Source organism: Lathamus discolor, chromosome 2 (genome assembly GCF_037157495.1).
Source record: "Lathamus discolor isolate bLatDis1 chromosome 2, bLatDis1.hap1, whole genome shotgun sequence".
In the NCBI taxonomy this organism is placed as follows: domain Eukaryota; kingdom Metazoa; phylum Chordata; class Aves; order Psittaciformes; family Psittacidae; genus Lathamus; species Lathamus discolor.
This window is the reverse complement of record NC_088885.1, coordinates 135,917,098-135,939,801: the sequence shown is the minus strand read 5'-3', so window position 1 is coordinate 135,939,801 and position 22,704 is coordinate 135,917,098. Positions and strand designations below refer to the sequence as shown.

General features: G+C 39.6%; 2 protein-coding genes across 2 annotated transcripts in view; one reads left to right on the top strand and one right to left on the bottom strand.

Annotated features, from left to right (window-relative positions):
• The window catches only part of TMEM67 (transmembrane protein 67), a 32,449-nt gene extending 19,393 nt beyond the window's left edge, over positions 1 to 13,056 (bottom strand). The window contains exons 1-11 of the mRNA XM_065668585.1: positions 12,889 to 13,056; positions 11,358 to 11,725; positions 10,098 to 10,186; positions 8,580 to 8,673; positions 7,039 to 7,138; positions 6,543 to 6,612; positions 6,372 to 6,446; positions 5,114 to 5,176; positions 3,390 to 3,544; positions 3,164 to 3,272; positions 1,906 to 1,992 (exon numbers count right to left, since the gene is read on the bottom strand). Of these exons, the coding sequence (XP_065524657.1) occupies positions 1,906 to 1,992; positions 3,164 to 3,272; positions 3,390 to 3,544; positions 5,114 to 5,176; positions 6,372 to 6,446; positions 6,543 to 6,612; positions 7,039 to 7,138; positions 8,580 to 8,673; positions 10,098 to 10,186; positions 11,358 to 11,725; positions 12,889 to 12,947 (1,269 nt within the window). The 5' untranslated portion in view covers positions 12,948 to 13,056. The remainder of the gene's footprint in view (positions 1 to 1,905; positions 1,993 to 3,163; positions 3,273 to 3,389; positions 3,545 to 5,113; positions 5,177 to 6,371; positions 6,447 to 6,542; positions 6,613 to 7,038; positions 7,139 to 8,579; positions 8,674 to 10,097; positions 10,187 to 11,357; positions 11,726 to 12,888) is intronic.
• Positions 13,057 to 13,343: 287 nt separating this feature from the next.
• On the top strand, positions 13,344 to 19,582 carry RBM12B (RNA binding motif protein 12B). Its single transcript, XM_065668586.1, has 3 exons — positions 13,344 to 13,430; positions 16,428 to 16,473; positions 17,186 to 19,582. Exon 3 carries the CDS (start codon positions 17,214 to 17,216, stop codon positions 19,290 to 19,292), a length of 2,079 nt encoding a protein of 692 aa, XP_065524658.1. The 5' UTR covers positions 13,344 to 13,430; positions 16,428 to 16,473; positions 17,186 to 17,213; the 3' UTR covers positions 19,293 to 19,582.
• The last annotated feature ends 3,122 nt before the right edge of the window (positions 19,583 to 22,704 follow it).

The window sequence follows — 22,704 nt, the reverse complement described above, 5'->3', positions numbered from 1 at the left end:
AGTTACTATATTCATAGTGCTGTGAAAAAAGATATTTTGTTCTACTTTTTTTAAGAAGAGAGGGATTAATCTTGAAGAGTAAATGCAATTCTTTATTGTACTAATACAGGTGTTCTTAAAATGCTGCTTTAGCTTATAAATACTTGCAGAGTGTTTTTCAGTTCCATCACTGAAGTTGAGATCTGTGGAGAACAGCATCCAACCCTGCAAGAATAATCTTTCTGGGGACTGTATGTTCAATGCACTGTGCTGCCTCAAGCTTTATCAGCGACTTCTGCTAAAGCTAAGAATCACATGAAAACAGAACTCCACCTTCGTATCGTCCCCTTTCTCTTGAGCTGACATTCTCAGAGGACCAAAGTTATCATGACAACTAGTAGTTTGCTTTTTTTTTTCCTTTTTCAACATAACTTTTACATTTTCTGCAAAGAACAAGTCATTCTAAGCAGAACCCAGAAAAATAGGCCAAATTTTAACTAAATGGGCATGGCACTTAGTAGAGGGCATAGCCAGTTTCCTCAAATGAAAATCAAGTCAAAATTTACATAAACCACAATTCTGTTAGTGTGCAACTGAAATTCTGGGAATTGCTACAATTATGCAGATTGCTTTAGCACTGTGATGTCTTATCATCACGCACAATCTATTATATCGCAAGACACCTTAAATGGAAAAGCTATTAATTTCCCATTGATTTTTGATAGCTACTAAATGATCTGCTTTTAGGATATTAATGTGTCCCAAGAAACCTTAAAATCTACGTCAGAGTATGTAGTTTTCTATGCACAGTAACTGGCTTAGTAACCTTTTTGCTCAGGCACTATCTTCCTTTAAAATTTGAGAGGCAGATGCAGGAGAGTTCATCCTGGGACAGTCACAAAAGAAACAGCAGTTCACTATCTAAATCCTGAATGTCAGCTGCTCATCTGTAGATACTGGAGCATTTGAAGTGACATGCTCAAAGAGTGACATGAAGAGCCTAGAAAACAGGACAATTTCCAATTGTTCTTGCTAGTGCTCCTATTGTTGCCTGCTTAGGGAATTACTGACAGTGCCTAGATTGCCACTGGACTGTTAAACAAATTCTTCTCTGTAACATGTTTGTGGCTGCCAATTTCTGCTGTTAAGTCTACTGCACCTTCTACTTGCTTATTTGCATTTTTCACAAGCTATCTATATAGCATGATACTGCTGAAGTACAATGTGTGTGTGCCACTGAAATTAGAGCAGAGTGTCCAAAGGTACTTTGAATTTTTCAGCCAGTGTTCACCACTCTACATAAAGCATCCCAGCAAGCTTTTATAACTTTTTGTTATGAAAAAGCCAGGCAGATGCTGCCCAAAGTGTTCATTTTATATAAAAGCCCGAAAGAAATTAGCAAACAAAATATTCCAAGAGAACTGAAAGAAAATGGGGTGGTAGACCAGTTTTCCTACCTCTCTCGACAGTGACATAACCATTGATTTGCTTGGCATGCCCATAATGTGTGAAAACAGCTGGTAGCATCTAATAGGGACATACTCATAGTACCATCTACAAACACCTGTGGACTGGGAACTAAAGTACACTTTTTTCCACAAGAGAAAAAGGAGTGACTGTAACTGCACATGGGTAACTGTATACTGAATGGAAGAAAGATATTTTTAGTTCTGAAGGACTAGTGATGTTTTTCAGAGCTTTTCAATCTGCCAAATTTATATTGGTCCAATAGATGAAGGAAAAGTTGCTGAATTTATACTTTTGATTTTATGAAGATCATTGTGAGCAAGAATCAAGGGCTATTCTAGCTCTATAGTTATGAACTGTCACTAGTGTAGTAACCAAAATCTTGGCTTTTGTCTCAGTTTGGCTAAAGGCAATCAGAATGTTATAGTATCAACAAAAGATAATTTAAATCAAACATACCTGCAAGATGCCTCCTTCCAAACTTTGCCATTTAAGAAAGTTTCCTGCAGCATCAAATGAGGCTGCAATAAATTGCAGCTTTACATCCTGATGATGAAAAATGATAAACAATGAAACGGCTATAAAGTGGACAAAAATAATGTTAGGGACTGTTGCCTCATGGCTTCATGCTTCCCTAAAACTTTCAGCAAAATGCTGCATTTTTTTCCTCCTTTGATTTTATGTTTTTAATCTCAGTTTTGGTGGTTTATTTTTTAAAAAACCCCACACTTTACCATTCTTCTACAGTTTCACTGGTGACATGGAAAAAGTCCCAAAGGAATGTCGACACAGATATCTATGAAAATCACAGAAATCTATGCAGACTTCTAATGTATACCAGGCTAGGATCTTGAGGGCTTCCAGGAATTTAAGTGTAAGGAAGAACAGTAAGTATTTTAGTTGATAAAACAACTGCTGCATTGCAACACTGTTTAATTTAAAACACAACCTTTTAGAATGTGGCTAAAAAAAGCCTTATTATTTTATTTTTGAGACAGTAAGAAAACTGAAGATGAATTTGGAGGCGTAACTGGCAAACAGGTTATCACTACACTACTTACTTTCTGTGATTAGTTTAACTTGAATAAACCATCCCAGCTATTCTATTTTTTCAACAAATCTGTAAAATAACACACATAACTATTTGATTTACTGTTTTATTCTGTCTTAAAACTGTGCCAGTTAACAAGCTACTTAAGCAGTTCATCCCTGCAAGGGATGGATATCAGCTTTGTTAACATTGAAATGATTGTTTTTCCTCTTCTCTTTTGCCTTTTCTTTTTTTTTTTTTTTTTTCCCACCTAATTCACTGTAGGAGGAGGAAAAGGCTGGAGTAATAGACTGAATCCATCTCTGATACAACTTCGCTTGTAGAGATTTGTAACAGTAATATTTTTATTAATTTGTATTTATTATTTTTAACCATAATATTTTTAATTGAAATGTACATCTTAGCATTATGCAAATGTGGGTATGAGAGCGTGAGCAAAGCAAATGTGTGAGTGAATGAGTGCAAGTCAGTAAAATCACCTCACCTAGAGATTTTTCACATAAATACTGCCTTCCTCTTCCATAATATCTCACACTGAGTTCTGTTACACTAACTGCCTAAAAATTACCTTTTGTATAGTCACATCTGTAACAAATCTAAACCTCTTTATGTGATTATGTCCTCTTCCTAATGTCACCTTCCCAATGTCTACTACCCAACACCTACCTTATCTGTTCCTTTAAAACTGAAGATTGTAGGGAAATTGTTTGCCTCAAGCACTTGAGATGCTAATCCTGGTCGATCACCGTAATATAGCCACGGAAGATTATGCCTCCTGAAAAGAATTACAATGTTTTCTCTGAAGAAACATGTTTTGCATCAAAGAACATTTAGAATAATAATTTCCATAAAATACTATTAAAGACCAAAAGTTATGGCAAAAGTAACTTACCAGAAGGCTATTGAATGAGCAACGCCAAGTCTTGCTGAATTGACATAAATATACTGAAATAAACCACAGGCATCAGTACTTGAGTAACCCAGTGAGTTCATGCCCATCACACACATATTTCCAAGAGCTTGGCATGCTGTTAGGTTAGAGTACAACTGCAGTGGAAAAACACAAGAACACAGAAAAGTATTTATTTAACCCTTCTTTCAGTGATGCAGTCATAAAATTGATGTTTTTTTAATAAGCCATTCCTAAACCTTCATTTTTACTTGAAAGTAATTTCTTTATGTCAACACCTAATATTTTCTCCCAGCTATTCAGGTGCCATATTTTATAGGTCTGCAAATGGTGGCATGAAATCAGTTCATTTAGAAAACAAAGTATGAATCAAAATGTTTAATACCACTTAGGCTTTATGACAAAGATGACTCCATCAAAGACCAACAACAGTAGTTGCACATATCGTAAGTATCTTATTTCCAGTTTTAGTACTTTTTCCAGCCTGCTCTTCCTAAACTATGTTGTACTTATACCACTCTTCAGTTCTGGTAAACAAACGCTGCTGTGTGATAGGCAGAAGTGAGGCCTGGCATCTGTGTGCAGTCATCACTGCACTAGTGTTAACTTGCCACCACCTACTGCCTTCTGTGGGTATGATCAGCAGTTGCACATTACTTTCAGCCAGCACCCCTGAAGTCAGGGCCCACTCCTGAGAGTGGATGGGTAACCAATGTACTGGAACTATTTTGAGTAATATATATATATGTAGGCACACATATAGCTAATTGATCATAAGTGTATTTGCTGCTTTACTAACAATACTTCTGTGGTAACTTGTAATACCGAAATATATGCTTGCTGCTGCTATTGATTGCTGCTCCCATTGGAATACATACATACCTGCTTTATTAATCGTAAGTATACTCACTTTACTATTAATAATTTGTAGTAATCTGTAATAAGGAAATGTAGGAAATAAGGACTATGTCTGCCTGTGTATTATGGAATTCTGCAAATCCACTGTTGTGATCCTTATACACCTGTAGGACAAGTAACCCTTTGAGTCATGATGTACTGGGAGGAAAGGTAAGGCCTGAGAAGTTAAAATCTGACTTTGAGGAGAGGAATACAGATGAAAAAACAAGCATGTATGGTAACAGTTCACAAAAAGGAGGCAGAGTGAGGCATATCTCCTTCACAAGCGTGCATGAATCTGTTGCTGCAACCACTCTTCGAACCCCTGCTTACCACCACCCAGAGCAACATAATGGTAAGTAACATTTGCATACAAAAAGCAAAGAAAAGCTAGAAAGGATGGTTGTGTGATTATCCTTCTACATCACAAACCAAAATAACTAACTGAAAGCCAAGAAAGAGGTAAAGACCAGCTGCCAATCAACAGTGAATATGTAAGAAGTCAGTTTTCTGAGTGATCCCTTACTGGATAGACCCAATGACAGTTCACATACCTACTGACTATTGCAGGATTTCTTCTTTAGCACCATTCACCTTATGAAGATTCCAACCCTGAAGATTTTCATTAACATTGACTAGCACTCAATATTCATTCTAAACAGTCTGTATATATACTTCTTTCTCATCTACTGTCATCTCAAAAGTGTTTAAAAATAGGCAAGCTAAATTCCAAAAATTAAAGTGTCATGCTTTCATACAGAGTATGACTTCTGTATAAAAGTCAAACTGCACACATTGACAAAACTCACCCAACAGGCAGAGGCTGAGGACTGCAGGTTTTTCAGAAACCACGCTGATGTCAGTGTTATACCCTGCAAATAGGGAATTGCTTCATTTTCTGTGTTCAGAACAATATATCCATAACATAACAGTCTGGAAAACTTCACCAGCTAAAAGATGCTACTTATTTTTTCAAAGAGCTTTCTATTGTTTGTAAATATCTCAATCAAATCAGCTCTGTTCAAAACACAGCCATAATGCAGTAATTTCTTTCATGTCACTGAATCAGGCAAAATATATAGAAAAAGAGCAGAATTATTTAAGATTTGAAGGAGCTTTCTTTACCGTAGAAGGGAAGTACCAACAATTTCAAGGATAAGGTGTTGACTTGGTGGTAAATTTAATTCAGGGCCAAATTTGCCAAATTAATTATTTCACAGCCTGTTTTTTGTATCTATTCATATGTGAACTAAACACAGCTTTTGTACATACAGCGAGCAACTGAAAAGACTTTTTTTTCAATAAAATATTATTTAGAAGATGTCATTTTCAGAAAGCCAGACCAACGTTTGCTATCAGGAAAGTGCAAGACTGCCTTTTGCTTTGTTTCAAGCAGCAGTCTTTAACATTAATTCAGTTAAGAACAAACTACATTTATTAGCCACATAGCATTTCCTCAGTTCAGAACTACTTGGAAAACGGTCCTGTGAGCAGATCTGACAACTAATAGAAGTTCATTAGCTATAACAAAGAAAACACCTTAATTCTTCTCAACAGAACATATTTCCACTCATTAGCCAATTCAAGATGGTCAAAAATTTCAAACACAACCTCAAACTGCATGTATCCATTTTCTTCTATTGGTTCTATCTGTCTGAAAACTAAAAATGTCCTTTCAATTCCTGTATCTTCTTTCACAGATTTTACATGAATACCCATTTTACACATGAAAAAAAAGGAGAGAAAAATTCCTCCTGTTTTTCTGATACAAGAGTGTGTTTTAAATACATATCATGCAATAGACCATATGATACTGTTTTTGATATTAAATTCATGTAAATTACTTCACCTTTTCAATTTTCCAGAGGGTGTGAATTTTCTTAAACATATTTCATCAGAACAATACTTGCCTGGTCTACAAGTCTACACTCTATCTGGATGCAAGCTACCTTGAAATCACCATGATCAGACAACAAATCACATTTGTTTTTCAAGAACTGAAGGTAGAAGGCTTACTGAAAGGAAACAATAGGGTAGCTTGAAAATGTTTAGAAGATACACACTTACCAGCTGCGCAAAACGAACAGTTGCAACTCCCTTTGGGGGTAAGTTTTCACCAGCACTGAAACACAGCCCACCAGTCTAAAAAAAAAAAAGTAAAAAAATAATGGAAAACTAGATTGTCAACGTAACTTTTCTTTTTCTGAGCTTTATACAAGAAGCATTCTTAAGACTTACTAAAATGTTTGGGCTGCTGCAGTCACAAGACTTGCTTGCATTGATGAATGTTTGTTCACATCTTACACACCTATGGATCACAAACACGAAGCATGCACTTAAAATGTAGTTAAGTATGAGATTTACTACTTAGTGAGAGCTGATTACATAGTATGCATGAAAACACCGTCAGCATCTTCACTAGTTCAAACTGAAATCCAGAACACATAACTGATTTATTTCTCCTGTCAGTGAAATAGAAATGAAATAGTTAATTACCAAAATAAGAATTCTGTTTCTGCTGTTTCAATCCAAATCTTTTTAGTCACACTAAAGCAAAACCAACTAACCAAACCGCTGGTCATCAGTGAACACAAAGCATACTGTTTGAGGCTTGAGGATTACAAATTAATTCACTGCTTTTAAGCCTAAGGATACAGGCTGTTCCTCAAGAATACCCATTTAAAAAGAACAAAAACGTTCTAGTTTATCATTACAAAAGGCAAAAGATACTCACCTATTTCCTGACTCATCTGAAGCAGAGAAGGATTGCTCACTTCCATTACAATGTAAGCACAATGCTTCATCAAGCAAAATGCCATCGATACTTCTTTCCACTAGGTGGAAAATAAACTCAACTGTGATAAAACTGCATGACACACAGTATGCCACAGACATTAAGAAAAGTGTGAAAATGTGTCTATGCAGATCTAAAATAAATGTAAAGAGTTTATTAAAAAAAAAAAGAGCAAAGTTGCAAATGACATCTACTATAAATGCACATTCATATATGCATAGGTGCATCGTTTATAGCTATGCATATGCAATTTAGTTTCAATGAGAAAAGCAGTATTTCATGTCTAGTTATGCTGTTCTTTTTTATTTATTCGGAACCAAATATCAAACCAAGGCTTCACTGCAAAGCTAAAACTCAAATGTCAAGTTCACAAACTACTGGGAAAAAAAAAAAGTAATTTTAATATTAATCTGAAATTATTCATGCAAATGTCACAAATTCAAAGTTTCAAAATGGCATCTTCCAGCAATTAAATCATTTGGCAAAAGATTTCCAGTCTAATTATTAAAAAAACCCTACCAAAAACCCCAACAAAACCATAAAATAATTACAAAACTAATGTTCTTTCTGCATGTTAAATTACAGAATCAGCCCTCACTATTTCATCATAATGTCTTGAAAGCTTAAGGGAAATGATTGGTATTCACTCTTTTAATGAGCTGGAAAACAGTCATTCTCAAGTACACTCTGTTAGAAATGTAACCAAAGTGGACATTAGTAATACTTATTCAAAAACTTACAGGCACACAGAAAGCCTTTTCCATGCTGTGTCTTTGAAAATAAGGAAAACTAGACCTTCCAAGAGCTTATTTGCTTCATACCCTTGATGAAAATTATACTTTGCTGTTAGGTTTTTACTGTGCTAGATAAGCAAAAATTTAAGTTAATGCAGACACTAAAGTTAATATTAAAATTAATTTTCTGTGTCCACTAAATTCACCTGCAACTATTAGAGATCATCAAGTAAGAGGCACAGATACAGGGAAGCAGATTGCAGGAAATCAGAAATACATGCCTGTATCTCAGGGAGGCATGAAATCCACCAATATTATCGCACAATAGTTTGCTTGACTTGCTCTGGCTATTCTGTTCCACATACTCATATATATGTAATTCCTGTACTGCAACGTACCGATGTATTAAATACTTCAAAATATTTCAACGTTTTTTCTTAGTCTACATTGACATTGGTTTTATTCCAATTTTAACGCCTCCACCTAGTGCCAACAAGCTTAAAGGAAGTAATACGTTAGTATTTATTTTTTGAATGTTTGCATTAACAGTTTTTATTGCAATGAGCAATGGTACAGATTTATCTGCTGCCTTTCAGGAATGAGGTTTAAGATCAAAAGGAATGTTGAATCTTTACATTAGATATGTAAACATATGTTAAATTTCCTTTCTTCTTTATTAGAAGAGCATGTCTTCATAAACTCAAATATCTAAAACAAGCACTAATATAACCTGCATATATTTCTTACCTAATATTTCATTATTGGGGCATTTACATGTTCCTTCTGAAGTCAGACCTTTAGGGCAAGTAATACAATTCCAACCATCTTGAGTAACTCCAGTCTAAAATAAAATGTAAAACTATTATATTTTTTAAAAATACACACATCACCCAATATCTGTGAAGAACGGCTGGTCCAGCTGTTATTAACTAGAAAATGTGTTCAGATACAACAGCATCAGTAACATTCACGAAGCCTTTAAAGACTAAGAAAAGGCTGAACAACCTGGCAAAAGTCACTCATATGCAGACATAGGCTAAAATAAAGTGTCAAGATTCTCTGAACCCATGAGCTAACACCCTTTAGTCAAGATAAGAGTTGATTAAAAGTAGAAGTTTAAAAAAGAACCAACAGAGGTTCTACACTGGGAAAAAAATATCAATAAACATGACAGTGTATAAATAGACTATTTGCATATAAATATACAGAAGTAATAGAAATGGAGAGGTTTTAAGGGAAGCGGCTTATATAACTGCATGGAATTTTGCACGTACCCAAACATCTACACTTACTTTATGCAATGAAGTAGCTGCACTACAGATTAAAATCAATGAGGAAAATGGAGATAACTGCTAATCTTCAGGTGATACTGACATTATTCCCTTCTCCATGAATATAATTTTATCTTTGCATAAGGCTTCCCATAGGATCAATGACAAATGCCACCATTACAGGGAAGAAACAGCAGAATGATCAAAAAGCCAACGTATTTTGTCTAACGTCTTTGTCTAACATAACAGGAAGATGGAAAGAAGAGAGAAATTAACTTCCATTACACATTAGACATTTAACTTACACAACTAAGATGGTCTCTTCAGATTTCTTCTATGGTTACTGGAGAGAAAGAAGTTATCAGGAAGGTTTCCACCTTGAAAAGTTGTTTATTGCTGGAGAAAAAATATTTCTTTATTTACTATAGTGGGAAAAAGCTGGTTAAGCCTGGTGCCACTGTCTCAATGCTGTGAATATAATCCAAAATTACAGCCTGATTTGCCAAGAAAAGTAGAAAGAACTGGCCAAACTACAAAGATAGATGTAATGAAAGTAACATAATAGTAGCAGCTCATTTTGAAGTAAAAAGATAAAGTATCAGGGTCTGTAAGTATTATGATAATAGGATTTATATAAATAATCAAGTAAGATGCCTAGGAGCTGAAAAACATCTTTGGCTTTCTATAAAACAGTGTTGTCTGGGCAAGAATAACATAACATGAAGCAGAAAAGCAGTGGAGGGGAATTAAAAATTAAAAATACTCTTACCTTGTCTGTGGGGGCCACATTTATATGAAAAAAATTGCATCATAATAGCAATAAACACTTCTAAAGAAGAAAAAAAATCTACCTAAAAGCATGGTCTTTAAAACTCCAAGCAAAGACTAACGTGCAAAGTAATTTTAATTCATAAAAATAACTTGCAGTCAGGAGGAAATTTAAAATTATAAAAGCATTATCATTATGACAAAGTATTAAAAGTTGAATACTTACCATATTTTCTGGGCATTTTTCACAAGCAACAGAGGACCCCCCATTACTAGAAACCATCCTGTATCCTGGCTGACATACACATGAACTACCTGAAAAAAAAAAAAACAACCAACAAACACACTTTTAATCTATATATAACTTTTTTTTCCAGAAAATACTAAGAACTGCTATTGTCCTCAAGAGATCAATACAAATGATCAGATGGATGAATAAAATACGTGAGATGTGTATGAAAACCATCGTGCTTTAAAAAAAAAAAATGTTCATGTTACAGTATGTACACAGATGTTTTAGGAAAGCAGTATTAGGTTGACTTGTAAACCAGGGTGGAAAAGACCTTGTTTTATTATGGGTTTTTTAAAACTAAGCTCTATCAGCTGCTCTAATAGGAGCTATAACCTGCCCCTTTAAATCCTGCCACGGTGTCATTCTTAGACCATCCTCTCTAGTTAGATTCAAGTCTAAAAGGGAGTTCTGGATCTAGACACTCACACTATCAGCAGGTCTGAAAACTACTGCAGCACATTTTTCTGCAAAGGGTTACTCTTTTAAGATGCCACAATGGTGGTGTAAGAGGTGACCAGCTTTTACACCGCAGCGGTTAACACAGCCATCCAGATCAGTGCATCTGACTGAAGTACCACTTCTGAAGAGAGGTGCTGTTGGCTCTTTGTCTCAAATTTGTTTCTGTACACACAACACTTAACTCCCAATTCTTCCGTGCTGTGTATTTATGAAAGACAGACACTATGATACCATCTTACCTCTTACCGAAAGCAAACTATCACCTGTACTTTTCATTTACTACTGTCAAGGTGTGTTGTATAATGCTCTAAACATGGGACTCGGATTAGTATGTGCAGAGCCTGAAAATCTCAGACACTTAACATCTCAGACATTCAAGCTTTGTCAAGGAGTTTAAAGTCATGGAAGCTCCCTATGGAATTCTGCTCATAAAAGTGTGAACACCTATAACTATACAAATGCCTGAGGAACGAGACATTATTAAAAATACGTTTCTCTGGGACGTATCTCTATAAAAAGCCAGACGCTTCTCTGGGATCTATTTCGGACACAGGAACCAAAGCTGTGCTGCCGACACTTGTGTCTTGGCGGGCTCTCCGCCCTTCCACCCTCGCCCCGAGGACTGCTGTTCTACCGCTAAACCCCGAGCCCCGATCCGACACCGCCCGCTGCCGGAGGGTGGATTTCGGCGCAGGGCCCCGCGCAGCCCGGCCCCCCCCGCCCCGGGTGGCTCACCGCCGGCGCTCGGTCGCTGGTGGGCTCCGCAGGGAGCGCAGGCCAGGCGGGAGATGTCGAAGTAGCGGTCGCCGCCGCAGTCCGCGGGTCGCTGCAGCGGGAGGGAGAAGCCCCGGACGGGCGGCAGCGCGGCCGACACGGCCAGGAGCAGCGCGGCGGCCCACCGCCACGGCGTCGCCATAGCTACCACGGGGCGCCTCGGCCGGCAGGCGGTAGCACGACGGGCGGCGGGCGGAGGCGACGCGGCCGTGAGGGGCGGAGGGCGGGCGGGGCGAGGAGGGCAGAGGCTCCGGGCGGATGTGGAGTGTGGGTTAGAAACGGTCCAGCGGCTCAGAGCGGGGTAGTGCGGCGGAGAGGAGAGTGTCTGCCTGGTGAGGGGGACGAGATCGGAGGGAAGAAGTCAGAGGTCTGGTCTGTGCTTTCTGGTGCCTCATCTCTAAACCAGTTAGACGGTGCTCAGTACTAACGTAACGTGTGTGTGTTGCTTTCCCCTGCCGAGAGGAAACTGGTAACAAGGCAAACACACACAATACCTTGAAGAACGGGTGCGCAGCCGAAGTTATTCCGTTGCCTTTCTTACCTGCCAAGATGCTCCTGCTCACTTTCCCTCAAGTATTACGAAAAGCTTGCAGGGCACTTAACGTCCTGGGTTTTAATTAATCCCTTACAGCCACTTTCTTGTGTGTGACCCACCAATTACGATTTTCTCTACTAGCATTGCTTGGAAGCCGCTCTGCATTATGCCAAATGGGTTACTCCTCATTGGATTTCTTCTGCGGGGTTCAATGAGTTTTTAAAGGCTGAGTTACTAGGTGAATTTGTTACCGCAAAAGACGGTCTAAGAATCTCTCTTTAAGATTCAATTTGGAGTTTTACAAAGCAGGCATTCTTTATTGCTGTGCTGGGCACACATGCAAATCATTTTGCAAAGGTGAGCACACCTGGAGTCTACAGGCAGCATCCATATATCCAACAAACTCATGCGTGTTTACAACCTTTACGGGAAATGTATTACATTGGATTTCGTGGAACTAACTGCAATATTTGCATTTTAATTACACATACAGTTTTCTTGCTAAGTGGTGGTCTCAGTGGGTTTCTGGTGGTCTTTGATAGCCTTGCCCCGATTGAGCTCTGTGCTTGTCCATGTGAAAAGACTCTTGTGAGTTACTTCACAATTGTGTCTATGTTTTAGGTTAGTTCTGATGTGCTTCTCATCTTGAGAAACCAGCCCATCTGCCTTGGTCATTCCTTTCTTATCTTCCTAGGCTACCCTTGCTTTATATATACCCCAAGGCTACACCGGCTCATCTTGCTGTCACCAAAGCGGTCCCGATTCACAACTTAACACCTTGCTCTCAAAACAGCAGTTCCAATTTACAACTTAGCGTTTTAGCTTACAAACCTACCATAAATAATAGACTTTGTCTATCTGAAATGGAGCAGAAAAGTACAGAACAAACACAGAAATACAGGGAAAATACCTAAAAGGGAAAGGCGGGTGGGGTAAGCACCAAGATAAAATAACTACCTCAGCTGCAGCTGCGCAACCAGCGTAATTTCCCTTCTCTGGACATAGCCCGATGCCATTCGTCCTCCATCTCTAACGGAGAAGAGAAGCCGAAGACACTGCTATACACGCCAAAGCGGCGGTGGTGCCGTCCCCTACATAACCCCTGCCTCACACCACCGCCATGCAAACCGCGCCCGCCCGCAACCTGCAAGGCATCAACCCCGCCCGCGCACACGCGTATTAAAATGCCCCGGGCGTGCGGCTACGCATGCGTAGAGGCAGACGCGAGTGTCACGAGGAACGTGTTTTCCGCCCCGCCTCCCGGCGGCGTTTGGTGGTGCTGCGTGTTCGGAGCATGCGCGCAAAGGGTTGCGAGAGAGGGTCCGGAAGCGCTCCTGCGGGTCCAACCGTAGGGGGAGGGGGCGGGCCCGGCGCAGGCGCGGGTCGGACTCGTCCCAAACCGCTGTGGGGGGCCGGCGGAGGACGCCATCTTGGTGGTGCTGTGCCGGGGACTGCGGGCAGCGGGGCTCGGCGCGGAGCCTGTCCTGGCGGCGTGTCCGGTGGGTGGACGGCATGAGGGAGAGCGCCCGGTTTCCCGGGACGCTGCGTGTAACCAGCGGCGTGGGGGTCGCGCCCTGAGCCTATTCCGAGCAGCCTAACCCTCGTGGAACCGCCGCGCGATCCTTCCCGGGGCCGCGGCCTCTTCATGTCGCCTGCCTGCCCACCACCTTTCTCCCTTAAGCCCTGTCCCGGGACCGTGGCGAGGCCGGGCTTCTCCGCGGGGTCAGACCACAGCTGACTACTGGCGGGCCAGAGCACGCGCGGCGCGGGCTCCCCCTCACCCTCTTCCCCTCATTGCCTGTTCTCCATTCGCTGCCCGCGGCCCTGGGCTTCGGCCAGTTCGGCCCCTCCGGGCTTGTCTGTGGCTGGAGCGGTGTAGGGGCCGCTGCGGGCGTCTCGCTGGCTTTCTCTAGCTCGCAGCGCTCGAAACGGGTCCTGCTCACGCCGGCCATGTAGCGGGCCCCGCGGCGGAGCTCACACGCATCGTCCTTCAGCGATGTGAAAACTCGGTAGCAACAGCTTACTTCGACTATTAAGGCTTATTTAAAGAGGTTTAAGATAATAATTCGTTCTCTGATCCCCCAGTTATTATATTGGTTTAGCTGTACGGTTGGGTTAGTTCTGTGAGAGTTGTAGTTTGCATATTGACTGCACGCAAGCTATGTAATCTCTCTACATCACAGTAAAAACACTAGCGTAGTGCAGGCATAGTTTCCTACAGTGATTACAAACTGCAGGTTTTTTTCTAGGGAAGTTATGAATTCGCAGAGGATGTACAGGTATAGGCATAGTACTGTTTTCTAGTTAATTCGGTAAAAATGCAAGATTTCTTAAAACTCTGCACAATTCTGTGCTTTTAAATTGGTGGCATGAAGTTGTTAATTACTTATAATTTAAATTCTTGGTCTTTGAGGTGCTTACAGAGTTAATGAATTGGGCTTAGTTTTGTGTGGCACTTTCAACCCGAAAGTTACTCTTCTTTAAGTTTGATTTTTTTAAATTCACTTTAAGTTCTTGGATGGCTTGTCTGCACCTTCTACCAATGCTTGATCGTTAGTATACAGTCAGTAAAAGCTGCTTATTTGAACTGGCATTTCTCTTTGTGGACTTCTTGAATATTGCATCATGATCTGGAATCGCTGTGTCTAGTTTTCACCACTGAAGGTTGTATATTGCATCCTTGGCACATCGTGGAGAACTTGCTGTTATCATGGAAGAAATACTGAGATCCGTTCCGAATGCTGCTTAAAAATTGGGATGAGAATGCAGAGTTATGAAATTCAGAAATACTACAGATTAAATACATCATGAAGTAGCAGGGCAGCGGATTTGATTTTTTCAAGACACGAACGTCCTGTAAGAAAATTCCGCCCCTGAATTCTCCTTGCTTTTTGGCATTGTCTTCACATCTGTTGAGAAGATAACATTATAACGTGTACTGGGTCTGGCTGGGATGGAGTTAACGTTCTTCATAGTGGCCCGTATGGTTCTGTGGTTTGGATTTGTGGCTAAGTGTTGGCCACACATCGTTGCTTTTGCTATGGCTGAACAGTGCATCCACAGTGTCAAGGCTTGCTTTTTTCCCTACTCTGCCACCCTGGCAAGCATGCCGGGAGGGGACACAGGCAGGACAGCTGACCCGAACTGACCACAGGGATATTCCATACCATGTAATATGCTTAGTAACAAAAACTGAGGTAGAGGAAGAAGATTTTTGTTTGATCATTTTGTGTTTTTCTGTGGGAGACTTTTTTATTGACTTCCAAGGTGCTTGTTATTTGAGGCAGGGTGGACATCACTCAGCCTGTGAGAGGCAATGAGTGATTTCCTTTGCTTCACTTTTTTTTTTTTTTTTCATCTTCACTGATTATAAAGTGTCTTCATCTTGACCCACAAGTCTGTTTTCTTCCCCATCCCACTGGTGGGGATAAGGAGCGAACAATTGGCTGTGTGGGTGCTCGGTTGTTGGCTGGGGTCAACCCGACACAGAAATAGAGAGGACATGATCTTTAGTGAAGTTACTAAGTGGGCAGGTTTTTTTCAGTTCGTTGTGTTTACGAAGTGCTGATGTAGAAGTGATGTAGAATTCATTAGTTACTGAAGTTGGGGTTTGCTCTTGTTTTGCAAAACACACAGGTGGAGTGATAGTTACTGTTATCAGTAGATCAGGATCTAGTGCTTTGCATTTGTTATTGAGCAGGGAGTTTGTACACTGGATAGTGACAAACAGTTGTTAGAGCGCTGGAATCTTGGTGTTTTGGTGTGTTTTTTTTTAAAGGGATGTAATCATTTGGCACAGGAAGCTTGTGTTTGAGAGTGCGGAACTGTGTGTGGTGTTAGATAATGGTGAAAATCAGGATAGGTTTAAGCTGGTGTTATCAAAGTGATTCTTCTTCTTATGTTTGAAAGGCAGTAAAAATACAGAGAAAATACTGAAATTTGCTTTGCAATTGAAGTGCTCCCTGAAGTTTCTTCTTGTTGGATATTTTTGGTTTTATTTCATTTGATTGTCTCTGCTGTGTCCATTAAGTGCAGTGCTGGGCTGGCGAGTAGCATACTCTTGTTGGGAACTTTGAAAGCGGGTGGACTTGAGAAGAATGGACACTTCCTGTAACCTTGAGGTGGACTTTACGCATTTTTCAAGGACCGGAAATAACTGAATTGAGAGTTTTTCCCGCGATATACTGTGTGTTTCATTTCAACAGTTCACTGTCGCACAGTGATGACCAAGTAATCTCATCGTGCTCTCATCATTTCCAGAAGTCAACTGAAATTGTAATTTTATTTTTTTTTCTTCTAAACTGGAAACACGAAAATGCAGTGCATAGCATCTTGGGACATGGAAGGAGTTCTTCGTAGTATCCCAGATTGTGGGTTCATTACATGCTTGGCTTTAATATTAGCCACTGTTAAGGATGAGCTGCAGCAGTGTCGAACAGTATATGAAGCAAAGTACAGATATCAGCCATTAATTATGTTTCATTTTCTTTCCACAGTTAAGTTGATTTTACAGAATTTATCAGGTCTTCAAAGCAGAAACAGGTAAGCTGCCAAAAGCTTAACACTTCTGAGTATTGTGACAAGATCGTACTCAGCCTTTTTTCTTGCACTTGTGGCTGGGAGCTAGGATATGCTCTCCCGAGTACATGTGGCTGCTGCAGTTAATACTCTGACTACATGAAAGAGGCAACATTTTTGAATGCAGAGAAAACATACGTTATTGAACAGAACTGATCACTGGGTAGAGCAATTTGTCAAAGTAGTAAAGTCATCACTGTTGCTGAATTACTTCATTTTCCAGTGATACAGTTACTCTTTTTTCTTTTTATCATCTAGTATTTTCTGTGTTACGATCACAAGCGTCCTGTTTAAAAATAAACAGGATTTTTTTTGTTGTTCCTTAGGACTGGGCAGGGATTTCTGGCATACAGTAACTATGCCATGAAAGACTTTAGGTGTTCTTTAGGTATTGTGGACGGTGAGGAGTGACTTAGGTGGATTTTGTTGCCCCTAGGATAGGGAATATTCATAGACTTGTGCACAAGTGCTGGTGGAGCAGCTAATTGTTCTGACTAATGAACTTTCAGTGAATCTTGTTTTAATCTCAGTTTTGTGAACTTGTGAGTTTTTTGATACCTTCTCTCTCGATTGAGACAAGGACATTCATTAAAAAGGCCCTAGCTTCTTAAGTGTTAAGATACTGTAATAGCTGAGTACTAAAGACGTGCTATCATGTGTACCTTTTTGTCTGCAGGTGATTTTTGCTGTGGGTTGAGCTCAGCATGGCTGTAGTCATCCGTTTACAGGGGCTTCCTGTTGTTGCGGGTCCTGCAGATATTCGTCGTTTCTTCTTGGGATTGAATATTCCTGATGGAGGTGTGCATATTATTGGAGGAGAGATTGGGGAGGCTTTTATTATATTTGCAACAGATGAAGATGCACGGCGTGCCATGAGCTGTTCAGGAGGGTTTATCAAGGACTCGCGCATAGAGCTGTTTCTCAGCAGCAAGGCAGAGATGCAGAATACCATAGAAATGAGCCGGAAACGATTTGACCGTGGGGGACGAGAAAATATGGCTGGCTCTAGAAGAACAGGTACTAACGGTGCTGGTGTTGGAGACATGCCGCATTTAGTCACACCTTTTCCCAAAGGAATGAATAAACCTGGTTATGGTCCTCCAAATCATCCGGAGGCTGGTTTCCATGCCAATGGTGCAAGGCATGGTAATATAGGTATGCCTAAATCAAACTATCCGTCAAGAAAGGCATGTCATCCATTTAACCCAGATGATCTTTACTTATTTCTACGTGGTATACCTTACTCTGCAACAGAAGATGAAGTACGTGCTTTCCTTTCTGGGCTACATGTGGACGGAGTGATTATGATAAAGCATCGCAATGGCTTAAACAATGGCGATTGCTTGGTAAGATTCGCTACGCCAGGTGATGCCTTAGAAGGACTTAAACGTCACAGACAGTACATGGGTCAGAGGTTCATAGAAATTAGCCCATCTACAGAGGAACGGTGGATTGAATATGGTGGCAGGGTGGATATGCCAGATGAAATTGATGACTTCTTCTGTGAAGACCATTCGCCAAGAAGTTCAGGCTACATGCATTCAAGGAAGCATTCTCATTCACGATCACCAAGGAGACAAAGAACACGTTCTCGTTCGTCTCCCAACCAGGAATATTACATACACTTAAGAAATCTATCTACTAATCTGGAGAAAAGAGATTTGAGAGATTTTTTTCCTGACCTGGATATATGCAGCCAACAGATCAAGCTTCTAACAGATAAGCATCAGAGGAGGACTAGGGATGCCTTTGTGATGTTAAGGAGTGAGAGAGATTATCAGGCTGCTTTGGAATGTCACAGAAAGGTTCTTCTCAATCGTCCTGTTTACATTTTTCCAATTTCAAGAAAGTCAATGTTGAAAATAATTGACTCTTGTGAGAGGAAAAGATCACAGGACAGAGATCATCTTGGACAGGCCATACCAGAAAAAAGTTATCGGGAAGGTCATTCCGGCCCTAAGACATGCATTTATGTAAGGAATTTTCCATTTGATGTGTCAAAAATTGAAGTACAAAAGTTCTTTGAGAGATTTGACATTGATGAAGATGATATTTACTTGCTCTATGATGACAAAGGAGTTGGGCTGGGAGAAGCATTAGTGAAGTTTAAATCTGAAGAACAAGCCATGAAAGCAGAAAACTTAAATCGTCGGAGATTCTTGGGAACAGAGGTATTAATAAGACTTATATCTGAAGACCAGATGCAGAAGTTTGGTGTAAATGTACCATTGTCTGCACCAAATGAAATGCAGGGTAATTCACGTCCGTATGACAGAGGTCCAGTTGGCTCACCGTCTGGGCCACCACAAGGGCCACCTATGCATTCCTTTGGTCCCCCTGGAAACTTCAGGCATCCTTCTGAATTTAGGAACCCCCCCGAGGACTTCATGTGCCCTCCTAACGATTTTAGAGGTCCACCACCCCTCATGGATTTTGGTGGTGACAGTGAACCTTTCGGCAGAATGGAGTTTGGGAATAATAAAATGGGAGGTTTTCCTGAAGGAAGATTTATGCCAGATCCAAATTTCAGTGGTGGTTCTGAGCATGTTGTTCCTATTCGGTTGAAAAATTTACCTTTTAAAGCTACTCCTAATGAGATTCTGGATTTTTTCTATGGTTACAGAGTGATCCCGGAGTCAGTTTCTGTACAGTACAACGAACAAGGATTACCTTCAGGTGATGCCATTGTTGCTATGACAAATTATGAGGAAGCTATGGCTGCTATTAATGAACTGAATGATAGGCCGATCGGTCAACGGAAAGTTAAGTTGAGCTTGCTGTAAAGGAGGAAAAGATGCTCTAGAGTAAGACATTCTAGATTTGACAGTATTGACAGTTAACTTTTTTTTTAAATTACTGGAAGATGCAGAAAACGGTTTCTATCAATGGTTGTAAATATCTAGTTCAGTTGTTCAGCTCTTGGTTGAAATATTTGTATGGTTAAGATACAAGAACTGTATTGTGCCTGCTTCTTGTAGCAGAGAGCCCAGAAATTCAGGAAGACATTGAATGTCTTACATCAAGGTATAAAGGCATGGAGTTGTAATGTTTTGGGTTTGTTGGTTTTGTTGGTTTGGGGGGGAGGGGTGTGGGGTGCGGCTTGGTTGTTTTTTTTTTTTTTGTTTCTCAGTTTGCTTTAATTCCATGTCCCATTACATTGCATCAAATAAAAATGTAAGTGCTGGTTCATTGACCACACAAACAGTTCAAACAACTCCAGTGCTACCTGCATTAGTAACTAACACGTCTTACTGAGGTTAGCTTTATGGAATTAAAAAAATTACTTCATTTTTTCTTTTTTTTTTTTTTTTTTTTTTTTTTTGTGTAAACTGGTGAGGTTTTATTCGGTTTCATGTGTTTGGAGGCATTCCTGTTAAAAAGAAGACAAAAGAGCTTCCTGTTCACATTAGCTGGCTTTGCAACTTTTTTTTTTAATAAAACCAGAAACTGCCATTAAATGTGTGTCTTATATTTAAAAGTTGTGTAGGTAATATCTTAACTATTATGCTCAGCATGCATGAGCCTTGGTGAGAATGATGCTGTCTCTCTCATCTGGAAAGAGCGAACTATTACAGTTAGTCAACATGCCGCTGAGCAGGTAGTTTGATTACAAAACCTGTAGTAATCAGTTGGATAGTGTTTCTTGTTCTCTTCGCTCACGGGAGTTCCTTGAGGCAGAAAATTAATGTTGGAATTGGATCAAGAATTCTGACTTCAGTGGTCTCTCTTTTATCTCCCCACGTTCATAATACTAACTTGCTTGTGATTTGTAGATGCATTCCAGGTCAATCTCTTACTAGTTTTAACTAACATCTGTCACTGGCAACCATGCTGACAGCCAGCTACCTTATTTTCTTACATAAGAAAATACTTACTTATGTCAGTACTTAGAATGCTCCTACTACTTTGGTACCAGCATATTTAAATTTTAGGAAGAAATAAAAGCCTGTGTGAGGAGAAACTGCATCTTCAAAATTCAAGCTTAGTAGGAAAATGGTTGTGTGGATAAGGACTTAGCTGACAACCATATAAGATGGTACTTTGAGTACTAAAGAATTTTAGGAAGTTTTAGTCCCCTCTTAAACTAAGACAACGAAGTTGAAACTTGGTGATGAAAAGTTGTTTTAACCTTTGCTCAGGCAATACTGAAACAATTTGTAGAGTAGTTGAGGTTGGGACCTGGACCTGGAGATCCCTAGTCCAACCCCCTTCTCAAAGCAGCATCAACTAGAACAGGTTATTCATGGCCTTGTTAGTCACATTTTTATTAGCTTCTAAAGATAGAGACTGGGCAGCCTATTCCAGTAACTACCAATCAGTAACTGATCACCTTAATTACTTTATGTAAAATCATCATTATTACTAAGTTTCCATGTAAACTACTTGAAGTAGAATAAATAAAATCAAGAAAAAGCATTTTGAATGAGAATGATAATGCCAGGTCTATATATCTCTGATCAAAGAAACTTAAATGTGGCCAAATTTTAAAATTCTGAACATCTGCATACCTTTTGTTGCTGTCTGATAGGAATTAGCTTTAGAAGCACACTGTTCTGAATCCTCTGAATTTAAATGGATTAAAATAAACCCCAGCAAATTGGTGCTTTTATTTCATAGCTGCTATAAAAGAGATCAAGGAGCCAGAAGACATTGCAGGAAAATAAAGGTATTTTATGAGAATACTCAAAAACCTTGTCTGAGCTAAGCATGCTGTTGAAAACTTCATCTTGGTTATCTCTGTAGGCTAACATAATCTTCACTATTAATTCTTGCCTATTCTCAGCCATGTTGTAAATGTGAATGAAATTAACTTTTGCAGTCAATCAGTGTTAGATGATTTGTTGGTTTTAAAGTTCTAGCTACTAAACAGCAGATTTCAAGCACTGAAAATAATTAGGTAAACTTTTTCCATGCTTCTAGAGTTATACACAACTGCAGAAGGATTTAGATACTGGAAAGATACAGGAGTTCAGTGGGGTTTTTCCCAGTTAAGTGTGAGATGATATTTTAGAAAAAGCATTATCTATCCTCAAGAAAGAGTAATTGCTGATAAGATACCATTAATCTTGGGGATGGTAAACTTCCACCCTTAGTGAATACATAGTCATAAAGCTTATAATGGCAGAGATTACAATGAATGTATTTTAAAAAGATTTTTTTTCCCTATAGATTATTTGTCTTTAATTTAAAGTCAGATGACGCCAAAGAAGTAGTTTTTTAAAAAAAGTCTCTTCAGACAAAAGCTGTGCTGCAGAGTATGCACTGATGGTCTAAAGCATAGGGAAATGGGGAAGGGATGCCTGTACATCAGCTAAATAATAAGGTTAATAGGACAGTTGTTGCTCAGTTTATAGGTGTCATCTTGCTAGTTCTGGGCTGTCCCAGTCCTGTTCCCATTCTTCCCCACCATGTGTATATGTGGGCATCATATGGTGGTACAGGTGGATGCGTTGCCTGACAATAGGGTTTTACACCTTTAGATGTTTAATGGCTTGGAGGCACTGTACTTTTAAGTATAAAGCACAAATAAGAGTCTGCAGTGACATGGCTTGAATTACTGCTTTTCATTTTTTAAGTACCATCCATTACAGTAAAAGAATAACAAATGCAATGCTGCAGTTTGTGGTGCTGATGTAAAATACAGCTAGTTTCCTTAGTAACACTTACTCTGAAGTTGCTTTTGCTACCACTGTCTGTCCAAAAAGTGCGATTTAAAGGAGGACAATCTCCATTGTCAAACACTAGTAATAGTGATCATGTACAGAAGCAGCTTTGAGGAAAGCTGTAATGTAGGATAATCTGATGAGTACAGGTATATAATCCTAGTCCCAAAGGGATGGACCAGAATGGCAAAATATTCTTAACAAGAATGGATACAAGCCTACATCATGTAGGTGTCAGTAGTCAAAAATACATATGAGCAAATGGATTACTGTCAGTCTTTCAGTAAGCACTCCTGCCATGAGAAAAATCTTTGCAAAAGTATCTTAGGCAATACCTGATGCTGTAATTACGTTCTAAATTCTTCTGGCTTTATAATACTTCAGTCAGTGGCTTTTTAATCTCTAGTTTGGAGGTCACACAATTTCTGTCCAGCATGTAAACTTACAACCTTATATATGCAGGACAAAGTTGCCCAACCTGTCCTTCTTCCTTACTGTAAGTTCTTCTATAATTCCTAAAGTTGATTTTTGT

Coding starts and splice junctions, on each gene's coding strand:
- RBM12B (XM_065668586.1), top strand. CDS start 17,214: ATGGCTGTAGTCATCCGTTTACAGGGGCTTCCTGTTGTTGCGGGTCCT.